The following is a 12,472-nucleotide window of genomic DNA, read 5'->3' as shown; positions in this document are numbered from 1 at the left end:
AATAGGCCAGGTAGGGAGATAAGGTGGTTGGCCTACAGCTGGCCGTGGGGCAGCCTAGAGCTTCAAGTTGGGCTTTTCTGAGTCTCGGCTCAGATAATGGCCGTCCTTCCTTCCCTTTCCTTTCTCTGCTGTCTGGGCCTGAAGGAAACTTCTCCGTGGGAGACCCAGGCTTGGTACCACGTCAGGCTCCGGACCTGGGTGCTAATTGCCTGTGGGGCCCTTCCTGGACAAGGAGCATGTTCTGGAGCTGGACTGCACATTGGTATGGCTCATACTGAAGTGCTGATACCTCAACTGGTGCCACTGCCAAGTCCAGACAGAAAGGCGATGTACACGTTGCAGACTGGTACCTTCTTCTCTTCAAGTAACTTTGCCTTCCTGGGGGATTTTCTGCTTTCTTAAGGTAGGTAACCTGCCCCCCCGCCCCGATGTTATGAGAAGCTCACCAGGGAGATTTTTCCTCCCTGAATGCCTGTACACACATGCACATATCTACTCGGCCAGGAACAGTTTGACCCAGAGGCCTTTGTGTGGACATTTTTCCATGAATTAAATAGAACATTTAATTGAAGAAATAACTTTTCATGTAACTGCCATTCTTTCCACAATAAAAGCACATGTGGGGGCTGAGGAGGAGGAAAGTGTGAGAAGAGGTCCAGTGGAATAAAAGAGAACAAAACAAAGTTACAATCTCTTAGACTATTTCCTGACTGTGAAGGATTGCTAGGGGAACTAGTGGTAAACATAAGTCCTTGGTGGTGGCTTGGAAGCAAGGACATTTCAGCAGCCAGTCTCTGGGCTTGGGTTGCTGAGCAATGTGACCAACTGTCCTAAAGGATTTCAGTGAACATCCTGTTGGAGAGGCTATTCTGCCTCTTTGACAATGCGTCTTACAGACCCTCTGCCGGGGACTGAAACGAGGCACGTGCTGGGTTGCCGTATATATCCTTGGACTGCTTGATTCGGAGAACTGCCTTTCCTTCCTCTTCCTCCTTGTGATATATGTATTTATGTGTTAGGCTGGCCTGTAGTGGGGTGCAGAGAGACACTCTACAGAAGGATGGTTTTCAGCTGTAAGGAAACAAACCTCCTCTTTCCACGCCCCAAGCCAACTTTACCGGCAAAGCAGTTGTATGGCTCCTGCCTTCAAGTCTTTCTGTGATGCTGAATAGAGAGGGCTGGCGTTGCTGGAGTCCTACCTCACACCCTACCACACCTCCCTCTTCTCTGCAATAGCTATAAAACCATTAGCCCCCGCCCCCCTCCCATTTTAACCGAACCTTGTTGTATTTTAATATTGTTTTCATGTTAGCTTTAATGCTTACCTTAGAAGGACACCTGTCCCAGCTGTTAGAGGAGTTGTGCGGGCTGAGCACTGCCCTCCCTGCAGCTCACTCCCTCCTCCTGCTCCTCAGCCGTTTGTATCGTTTCCTGGGTGGTGCTGTCTGTGCTCATGGAAATCACCGTCTCAATGCCCACAGCTCCGTCAGCGCTGTGTGGGTGCTGGAAGCAGCTTCAAAAGCCTGAGAAATCACACCAAAATGTACATTAAAGACCAAACATCCTGAGGTGCAGCAGGTCTGGCACATGGCTTGTTTTCTCTCAGGAAAATCCAATCAATGCTAATAGTTTATTCCTGTGGGAGAGGAAAACGTCCATGGAGCTGTATCGTTTCTGCTTGCCAGAGCCTTTTCTCGTAATGATGCAAGATTTGTTTGACTTTGCAAATGAAGCATATTTTCTCATGGGGATTATACCAAAATAAATAGGCCTGTAATCCTGAAAGGGTAGCATATTTCCCTGAGGAATGTGTACCTAATTAAGCTCAGAGAGGTCAGAGCTGATACAAAGGAAGCAGAAGTAAAGTCTCGCAAAGATGCATGCCGTTGGCAAAAAAGAGGATTTTTTTTTTTTGTTTTCTAACTCTCCTTTAGAGAAGGAACAAAAATGAGATATTCTGAGTAAAGATATTATGGCTTTGCGCTAGTCTCATATCATTTACAAAGCATTTCAACGTGTTTTACGAACCTGTGGTAAACAGGTTGAAGCCTGGCGTAACAGTAGCTAGTACTCCACTTACAGTCCTGACTAGCAAACAAAACAGCAGTGCGGAGAGTTAGTGCAAAGTCCAGAGAAAAATTTCATCTTAGGATCTTGGCTCCTGCTGGTGGCTAGTTTAACCGTTGGTCCCGGCACCCAGGCTCTGACTGAGTTTCTTGTCCTTTGTTTTTGAACTCTGTTGGAGCTAGTCCAATAATCTGATAAGGAAAAGGACTTCATTTCTGCTTGCCTGTTTCCGGTTATCAGAAAAACTCATCCGTTTTTGTTTCTAGGAATCTTCTGGTTCATGGGAGCTTTAAGAAGGTACTTCCATCCTGTCCTTTTTCAAATAATCTATGTACCAAAGGCCTTGCCCTCTGTATGTTCTTTGGGGAGTTGGAGGCCAGCTTTCTCGAAGTAGGTCAAATCTGTGACCTTGCCAAGTCAAATACCACAGCATGGAAGAAAGCCAGGCTTTGAGGTGACAAAGAGATGTGAACAATACATTTCTGTATCTTGGGATAACTGCATTCCTAGTTATTTGGGAAAAGTTTCTTTTCCTTCGGCTTTGGCAATTTCATATGAAGCAACTCTGTTGCTTTGTGGCTGTCTTGGTGACCAGAGATTTGTGTGCATATGTCTATATATATATATATATGATAAATTTTGAAATACCTTCTGAAGGTATGTAACTTTCATTTTCCGATGCTAACTTTGGACTCTGCTTCATAATGCTAAGGTAAAAAGGAGTAGTGTGTGGGTCAGGACAGCAGGACCATTGGTGTACATATTACAATACTCAGTTACTTCTGTGTTGTCTCTGTGAAACTCATGGAGAATTTCCCAACCTTCAGCTAGTCCTCACAGCACCCTGATAAAATGAGTAAGCGTAGTGCTAGCCTTACTTTAGCAAATCAAAAATACTGAAGCTGAGAAATTAATAAAATAGCACCAAAGTATCACATTTGGAATTTGGTTTGGAATTCAGAGGGCTCCCAGCTGTGTTTGTTCATTTTTTCCCCATAGCAACTTTATCACAGAGTTAGGCAAGAAAAAACGTAATGTGTTAGGAAACTTTTCTGATGTTACTTGGCTTCTGCTCACTGTTTGGGATTAAAATGAATAAATATTTGCATTTTTTTGATAGTTGTGAGCCAAGCCCATTAACAATTTTTCAACCTTAATTTTCTTTGCAACTTGGACATATTTTTTTTCTTTCCAAATTTCACTTCAAGCTGCTTTACGCTAATTGAGTAGGAAGCTTGTTTTCATAGGGCAAAAGATTTATTTTTTTTTGCTGTTCCTAAATGCAAATGGAAATGATATATAGCTGCACTGTACCTCTGCACTGATTTTAGTGTACCTATTCTGCCTTTTTGGGTAACCTCTTTATTTTTAGTTTATTAGAAAAATATAGCCACTGCATAGTGCTTGTTTAGTTTCTGCTGTGTTTGATAAATTTTCCTTTATATCTGCTTTTTTTAATGTGTCCAAAATGCTTGAAACAAAGAGGAAAATAGAGTGGGTTTGGGCATGCCTTAGAGCTGTTCTGCTGTCTGGCATGAAGTGCTGAGGATACTTGCTATCTCTGGGACAAATGTCCGAGTTAGATACTGATAGCATGCAACTGGAGAGGTTCTGTTTAAAAAAGAAAAAAGTGTACGTTACTATTGTAGTTTTGTAATCCCAAATTAGCATCCCAGTAATGTCCCTTTTTGGAAGCTGGAATTGCATTTTAAGTTAGTCATGTTACAAATGACATCTTTGAGAGCATAGAGTTACTTGAAGATACACTGCACTAAACATCCTTTAGCCTGTTTTCTTAAAAAGAGGATTTGTGATTTGAGCATTTTGGGGAAAGATGGGGGGGGAAGAAATCCAAAGGAGAGAATATATATGTGTAGATTAAAAAAAAAAAATCATTTATACAAAAAAACCATGAGATTTTGTAAAGTTACACTGATGTTAGGAGATCTGGAAGATGCCAGTGGCTTCATTTTGCCGTTCTTTTCATCCTTTTTATCAATTTTGTAAAATGATGAGTCGTGTACTAGAATGGACAGATTCGTTAGCAGGTTGCATATATATCTGAAGATTGCTTTGTCTCCAAACCCTTTGTTTTACACAGAGCCTTGTATAGATGAGGCACATGTCTGTGGCAGACATGTCTGCATTTCTCACTTGATAGAACTGTAGCCTGGAAGCAAATGATTTATTATAGTCTAATCGGTAAGTTGTATGGCTTTTGCAGAAGTAGCATGGTAGTATTTGAGAAACTTTGAAGTGAAGCTTTGGTAATACTTGGCTCATTCTTTGAAGATGGTTCTTGCTCTGAAAGCTTGCCTACTTTTTGAGAAACAAAAATATGAAGACTAAGGAAAATGAAAAATGCATCATGTGGAAAAACAGTTCTGTAATGTAAATACCGGATATTCCAGCAAATGACCTGTTCTGCAGCAGTGGGGCACTGTTGCGTCTCTGTTAAAGCATGTGAGGATGTATTTTATTTCCTTAGTGCTATGTAATATGCCATTTGTTGACATTTTTTCTTGTTTGAGTAAACATATTTATCTCATGTTCGTTCGTTACTCATTAACATATGTGACTGACGTGACAGCCTTAGGAAGGAAAATTACTGCAGATCCGTTGGAGTCAGAATTCTTCATTAATTATTTTAAGACTTTTCCTGTCAATGCAAGACTTTTTCAAACAAAGACTTGATTCAGGAAGTTTCACACCAGGAAAGTGTGTCCATATTAACTGTGTATGGAAAAACAGGTAGTTTGGCTTTCTAATATTTGCTTGGGTGTTTTGTGGGTAGACTAATGTGTCCATTTGTATGTGTATGCGTGTAGGCAAGCACTGAAGAGGTGGCTGTTTTTGAAAACCAGAGAAGGGATTTCCTTAGTCTGGGTTTGCCTGTTAACAGGAGAATGTGCAGAAGTACAGAAGCTAAATGTGCCTTGTTTGTGCTGAACTGTGAAATACTATGATAATATATATCTAGTATGTTTCTTACAGGAATCAAGATAGTATTAAAAGCTGACAAGCCTGTTGATTGCAAATGTCCTTTTTAAGGTTAGATGTAAATTCTGTGGGGATCAGAAAAGTCTTTCTGAAGTTTGTTTTGTCCAGTTGGTTCAGTGTGTGTAATTTTAAACCAGTGAATGAAGTATATTCTATTTTCCATCTCTGCATTGATATTAGATTGAAATCACGCAAGTTTGCTTTCCAGCTCTATATTTTGCAGAAAGCAGAAGCTTAAGTCGTTAGGAGCATAGCACACCTTATTCTCATGAGCAGCGCAACTTGCTTTCATGAGGAGATAGGTATTGTATTGAAGAGACAACCTGAAAGCCCTGCAGTTATAATGATGGTTTTGCTCAGGGTAGTATATTAATGTAATTTAGTATGTTAAAATTTGATGTATCTGTACTTCAACTTTTCTTAGTCCCTTGTTTTAAATAAATTCATAGATGCATTTAAATTTATTTCCATGTTTATGTATTATAGCATTTTTGTTCCCATTGTGCCCAGATGCCTACCCTATCTATGGGAAGATATTCTGAAAGACTTAAAGGCAGCTTTCCAAAGGAGCTGCCTTTAGGTCTTTCAAAATCCCCATTTTACTGTTGTGAGAGCTGATGCATGATGTGAGGTGTTCAGAATCACACCCAGTGGGTCACTGGCAGAGCAGGGATTTGGCCAGCCATTGAGTGGATGCTGCTCTATCCACTTGGTAATATTAACTTCCTGGCTATTTAAACATAGCTTTAATATTAAGGATGTTTTTCAAAACAGTGTTCTGTGTTAAAAATAATAATAATAATAATAAAAAAATATATATAAATAAAAAACAAGAGGCTAAAGCACCATCCACCCCACTGTTAGCTGGAATAAATTCATTTTTAAAAATAGATAAGGCCCCCCCCCCCCCCAGTTTCTTTACAAATACTTGTGGCTTTACAAATATTTTTAATAATTAAATATTGTTATAGTTTTCCCCCCATATAAGCAGCAAAGGAAACTGAGCATCTTTTGCTGACAGACACCTCGAATAACACAAGTGAAGTTGATCAGTGGCTCCTCAAGATTTCCCTAAATACTAATTTGAGCAAATCTCAGACCTTTGTAAGCCAGGAAGTACAGAATTGGGGGCACCCTTATAACTCCAGCTGTGGTCATTGGCCCTCATGATAGCCTCTCACAGGTATCTGTGAACACATCAGCTCCTTTGTTTTCCACCCATGTCTGGATTAACAATGCAAGAATTTGCTGAAGTTGCTTGTGAGATCTGAAATGCATCTGGACTATTTTGCTTCCTCTAGGAAGAGATATGTTACCGGTGTATGTGGAGCTAGAGGAAAAAGTCTCTGCACCTGGGGTGATCCAGGGTGTCTTGCATTGATTTTTGTAGCTCAAAATCAGTAGCAGTAGGCAGGAGTCATCGTCTGTGAATGACTCATTTGAATAGTCTGCACTTTAATTGCAGTAAGCACTGCGAAAGGGCAAAGGGGTTGCTGTATGCACTAGAAAGAGTGTTATGGGACTGGTTGGTTGGCCTAAAACAGTAGTGGTTTCTTTTTGGTGACACATCATCTAAACGCAACTGTTGATTTTTGTGAAAGGAGGGACTTGGTGCAAAATACACACAACCAAGAGAAGGTGGAGACTATCTGTAAAGCCAGGTTACAGTATAGGAACCATAGGCTTACTGGAGGTCAGAGGAAGAAAGAATTAAGGAAGTGTTAGTCCTAATGTGTGTTCCCTCATTTTTGGTGAGCCTTTTTTATTATTTTTTTTCTTCTCTGCAGCTCAGAGTTGTGGTGAATTACCTGAATAAGATGTTGTAGCTTTACTCAAGAAGCCCTGTAGAGCTCTGAAATTCTTTTGCCAGTGCATCTCCCTGGTGCTCTTGTATCAGAAGAGAGAGGCTGTATCTTTGCCTTAGGCTATGAGTTAGTTGTAATTAGCAGGGAGGTTACAACAGAGCTCTGTTGTGGTTAGCCCAGGGGAAAGGAGGTGCTTGATTCCTGGAGAGTTTTTAACAGCAGGGGGAAGAGAAAGCAGAGATGATAGTTATGCTGTCCAGCGATGACAATTTTATTCCACGATAGTTCCAGTTATTAAGTATGTGAGCATGTAATATTAGTTCGTCCCCGTTTTTCCACTGTGCTGCCCGACCATCTTGTAAACTAATCACTCCTTCCAGGGTTTCCATCCATTCTCGCCTTTCTTCCTGCTGTAGGTAGAGAGGAAAAAATTACTTCTTAAAATGTCTGGCTTTATCTATTTTAACTGTAGCTGTTACTAATGAGAACATTAACTCAAAATCGATTTTTACTGCTTATAATCCTGTACGTACTAGGTAGTGAGGTGGTCAGGACCCAAGGGGAGTGTCTGTCTTTGCCAGGAGCAGGCGTGGGAGCCTCTGATGCTCGTGTATGCGGTGTCTCCAGCTATTGTCAGTGATGCGGGACACACTGCTTCGGTTCGCCCTGCAACTGACTGTTCTGCCTCTGTGCCTGGTGGTTTGCCCCTTTGGCTTGAAAGGAGCATTGGCTGTTGTAACTGAAGGTGCTGTATGACATTTTACATGCTGTGTCAGGCAGGAGGTCAGAGAGACAGATGTTGTTTTTGCTTTCAGCAACAGGAATCTTAATCATGACAGTTTAGTTAACATCTTCCACATGTTTAATATGGGTGCTCAGCTGGATGGATTAGTGAGTCACCAGCAGCAGTCATGAAACGAGCTGCAGAAATGCAGCTCATTAAGACCTTGGACTCGCAAGCCCAGTGTGTGTGTGTGTGTGTGTGGGGGGGGGGGGGTGCAGCAAACAAATCTTGAGGGTTCACGTCTGTCCTACTTTCTTTAGGGCTAGTGTGGAGACCATGGGGAGGCTGGGGGATGAACAGAACTATGTTACTTTTTTTGTGTATGTTTTTTTTCTTCTTAAACGTGCCTTGTGATTTGAAAAGAGTTGAGAACCAGAGAAGCAGCTTTCACAAGCAAGGACCCAGCTACTGAGGCAAATGCTAGCCCTCCCATGCTAATGGATAAAAGCTGTTTGCAAGAGCTGAGACCTGAACAGGTTGTTGTGTGTAGCCAGGTCTGCCTCTTTCCAGCCGTGCTGCATATGTGACCAGATGTTTCTCTTTGTTCTCGCAGCTTGCTGTGTTGCATAGACTGGATCTCCCTTTTCTTTGCCCTAAGGATTATAATTTACACATCAGGCCTCTTCTGCTCAGTAACCCATTCTGTATACCGTGCCCTAAGAGCTCATAGGGCAGCTTACCGACAATTTCATAGAGAAAACACATTCTCTGTAGATCAGGTGTTGTTGGAGAGTTACTAGCCCCTCTTTGTTGGCTGAGAGATGAGTCTGTCCTGGAGAGTGATAATTGTGAAGTTGGACATGTTAAATCAAACAGCTTTCCCTGAGGTTAACCTCAAGGTGCTTGTTAAAGTGAGCGTGCAGGCTGACTATTACTGAAGCTCAGCTGAGCTGAGTGACTTGGTGAACCACAGTCATTTGATTGTGTGTGTGAGGTCTGAGGGTGCCAACTGTATACGACTGTAGAAGAAAGTAACATTTGCTATTGCCGAGATCATGATGTAATCAGAGTTGGTCATGGTTTTCCTCGCTTTCTTCACGTTTTGATTTTTGAATATGCGAACCTTTTGAGATGTATATAGAACATGTAGTCCTGAAGTGTTTTAACTTCAGTGGACTTGACATACTTGTTCACGGAAGCTTACTTGTTGGTTTCTATGCTGTATAGATGTAAATGTAATAATGCAGTCTGTCTTCATGTGAGAAAGAACTTGTTTTATGTTACTTGCCTTCTGGCAGAGATGGTTGCTTCCAATTACATGTCTCTGAGTCTTTGACTCCATACCTCTGAAATTACACAAGTTCACAATATCAGTTCTGCTTGCCACCATAGCATGCCCTGCTTGGCCTACACCTCATACCAAAATCAAGTTGATAATGGAAAACTAAAATGGATGGCTGTAATCTGAGGACAGTGGATGTGGAGACCATGGGGAGGCTGGGGGATGAACATGAGATGGTGGGAATTGCCAAAGTTCTAGACTTCTTAAAGAGCAGAATATTTATTTGTTAAATAAAGTTGAGATGATCTTAGAGGAATGCTGCCAAGGATTTTGGGGGGCAGAAAGCCACTCATGCTCCCTGCTAATGTGACCTAAGGGAAGGCATTACTCTTGAACCTGTTTCAGTGATTGAGCATGTGAGCAGGGCACGTCCTATGTAACTATTCAGGCAACTGAGAGAAAGTAATGCTGCTGAGAGCAGCACTGGACATTCAGATTCTGCACCTGGTCTTGTTGGCACCCCTTTCACTCTGCCAGGATTTCGTAGGATTTGAAGGCACTTATTCAATGGGATTGGATTGTTTCAGAAAGAAGTATCTCTTTTCCTTATCATACTATAATTTTATTCCAGGTGGTGACACCCTGCTTTCTTCCAAGCAATTACAAACTGGTAAGTACTGTTGGCACTATCAGTATCAGTCAGGTTTTATTAAGCTATCTGTTAGGTTATTCTTCCTATAATTTATTGTTATTTAAGTACAGTATCTTCCCCTTTCCCCAGGGAGTGCTTGGAAGATAAAGTTCTGAACCTGAAGCTTGTTGCTGTGTCTTGTCCCATGGAGCAGTCTGGTTGGTTTTATTGAGCATTTTGCAAGGTTGAGGGTTTACAGCATGAAATGTTGAGTTGTGCCTTTCAGGACTCTCTTTAAACTGAACTGGATGGTATGTCTGTGATAGAGCAACCATGTGCAGTTGGCCGTACTTACTTACATTATCCACTTTTCCACTTTTCTTTTAAAGTGAATGACATTCATTGTTACAACATATAGTGGTCTCATTAGTTTGACAGTACAAATATGGGACAATTTGGTTGTTTTTTGTTTTGGGTTTTTTTGATCTTGGTGGAGGAGGAGAGACTAACCTACACTTGTTCAGGCTAGGCATTAAAAAGATGATAAACCTTTTCAGGCTTCAGTAACTGATTTTGGTGCTTTTAGCTCCAAGGGTAGCATGAGTGATACCCAGATGGACGGGGTGTTAACTGTTATTTACTGAAACAGCACTACCACCTGCTAGTATCAGCATTAAAAATATTAGGTCAACAGCTGATGGTCCGAATGTCAGCTGAGAACTGTGTGGTGTGTGTATATGTGATGCAGCCACGGGGGAATTAGGAATCCAGCATCTCATTTCTGCCTTGCTACGTGAGTTGGGCAAGTCACTTTGCATACTTCTATGTCTTGATTTCCCTGTTGGCAAAAGACAGGTAGTGATTCTTGCTTGGTATGAATCACAGAACTAGAAGGTGCTGTGGAAGTGTTGGCTTATGCTTTTCTTAATTATTATCCTTCAAAAGAAAGGGTGAAAGATTAAATCAGTGGTGCATGGTATTATAAGGAATGTGAATATGAACTCATGGAAGCTCTCCCCTAATTTTGGCCCAGTAATTTTATGAATTAACTCACGTCAGAGTCTGGGGATTCTGTATGATGTTACTGCTAAAATTATAAATAGAAGAGCAGTCCTTTATTTTGTCTGCCGCTCACAGTAGTAGATGCGTACTGTGAGCTGTGGTTGCTCTTTCTTTTGTGTTGTACACACAACCTGCATATTGATTCTGACATGGAAAAATCTGTTGTCGTGATTCAGGACTCACTTAAGCGTGTGGCACCTGGGGGGATAGGGTATGGTCCTTACTAGTCATTGTCCTGGGTGAACCTGGTGTGCGGTCGCGTTCTGCCAGGCTTAGCTGTAGCAGGCTCTCCTGTTTATTGCCATCTTCTATGCCCTGGCCCTTTCCAAAATCACTGAGCTAACTGTTAAACTAACTGGAGGTTGAGGGGTGACCTTTGTACAATGTCTTAAATAGCGTGCAGCTTTGCGATTCAGAAATGCGCTGCTGTGCAGTTGGGGATCAAAGATGTCCCTGAGTTTTCTGGCTTTCAAGCGATCTTTGTGCGTGAGCAGTTTTGTATGTTTTGGAAATGAAGTAAGAGGCTTTTTAATCTGAGTGTTTTTCACCTGCAGGGATTCTTGGGGCTTACATTAAATCGTAGACTACAAGTTGTGTAGAAATCCTGGATTTTTGCAGAATGTATTTGGGGGGATTTGAAAGCAGTCTAAATGTTGAGGATGGCTTCCCTTGTTAGCAGAAACTGAAAGAAATGCTGCAGGGTTTGGATTTATTTATTTATTACTTTTTTCTCTTTTGTACTGGACACTGCTCATTGGCCTTTCAGTGAGCCCCCCCCCCCCTCCCCCCAAGTGTTCTTACTTTTGTTTTCCTTAGTCCGGATCTCTTTGGAGCATGTTATCACTGCCTTGTAAATTGGTATTGCCCTGTTAGATTCTCACGTCCTCTGGAAGCAAAGGTAATGACTGTCAACCTACGTTCACCCTTCTGTTTCTGTGAAGGGAGTTTGGATGGATTTCCGTGGTTGAAAAGTAGGGCCTCTGAAAGATTCAGGCTGTGAGGGAAGGTAGTTCTTCGTGTCTGTGTGCTTATACTGAACAGTTCCTCTGGAAAGTCCCTAAAAGGCCTTGGGAAATACCCTGGGTTATATAAGTGTATTTCCTCTACCCTTTCAGTCAAGTGACTTACTGGGGGAGAACTGGAACCGGTCTGTCCATTCAGCCACCAGCTTGAGTTTTATGCGGCTTTGAAGGCAACATCTGTACCAAGAGAGAAATGGGTGAGGGCACCTGGCACAGCGCAACTCAAGTCCAGACAGTGGAAACGGCTGAACCCCCTGCAACCAGGGTGGCCCCGACCCGACACCTCTTGGGAATGGTCCAGCGGCCCCCCGAAACCATGGCCAAGTAGCACTGCTTCATCTGGGCCAAGCTGCTCTGGGCCTGTGCTAGTGGTTAGGCAGCGTGGGCAGCCGTGTGACGCTGGCCTAACCTGCTTGCTTCACGAGCAGAGATGTAGCCCAGAGTTCAGTCTCTGAATAAAGTATGTACTAGTTTTAGGCAGGAGGAAGATTACAATTCTATATAGTTTTCTTGTGGGGAAAACTGTAGGTAAAATACTTTCATTATATACTGTGCAGTATCTTATTACTGAGACTGAAGAGTGCGTTTTGCTTCTGATGTGGGATGTGGTGGTGTTTGGTATTTTTTTAGGTTAGGGTCTGCCTTGTAGACAAGTAAATCTTACCTGATTAATGAAGAGTTCTGTTGTCCTGAACTAGAATCATCTGTGACCATATTAGCCATAAGCAATTTCTTTTGTAACTATTTTGAGTGTAAAAATATTGAGAACATCAAGGACAAGTAGTTGAGATCTTCAGCTGATACGGAAGGACTCTACTCAAACCAGCCAAAGTTTTGTTGCAGTTTGCTACGTAAGCATGGATTATCCCCATTCATTCC

At 42.0% G+C, this 12,472-nt stretch overlaps 1 protein-coding gene across 19 annotated transcripts in view; it reads left to right on the top strand.

Moving 5' to 3' along the window:
* Nucleotides 1–12,472, top strand: part of TNS3 (tensin 3) — a 319,894-nt gene that overhangs the window by 162,892 nt on the left and 144,530 nt on the right. For 12 of the 19 annotated variants that reach the window (XM_064506663.1, XM_064506662.1, XM_064506659.1 and 9 more), the window contains one exon: nucleotides 9,510–9,548. The exons of 5 other annotated variants lie outside the window; for them this stretch is intronic. In XM_064506663.1, the coding sequence (XP_064362733.1) occupies nucleotides 9,510–9,548 (39 nt within the window). Of the gene's footprint in view, nucleotides 1–4,791; nucleotides 4,819–9,509; nucleotides 9,549–12,472 lie in introns of those variants that run through there. 2 more of the 19 variants (XM_064506669.1, XM_064506670.1) reach the window with 2 other exon arrangements.

This window comes from Dromaius novaehollandiae, chromosome 2, assembly GCF_036370855.1.
Source record: "Dromaius novaehollandiae isolate bDroNov1 chromosome 2, bDroNov1.hap1, whole genome shotgun sequence".
NCBI classification, from domain to species: Eukaryota; Metazoa; Chordata; class Aves; order Casuariiformes; family Dromaiidae; genus Dromaius; species Dromaius novaehollandiae.
This window is presented reverse-complemented; position numbering and strand designations above follow the sequence as displayed.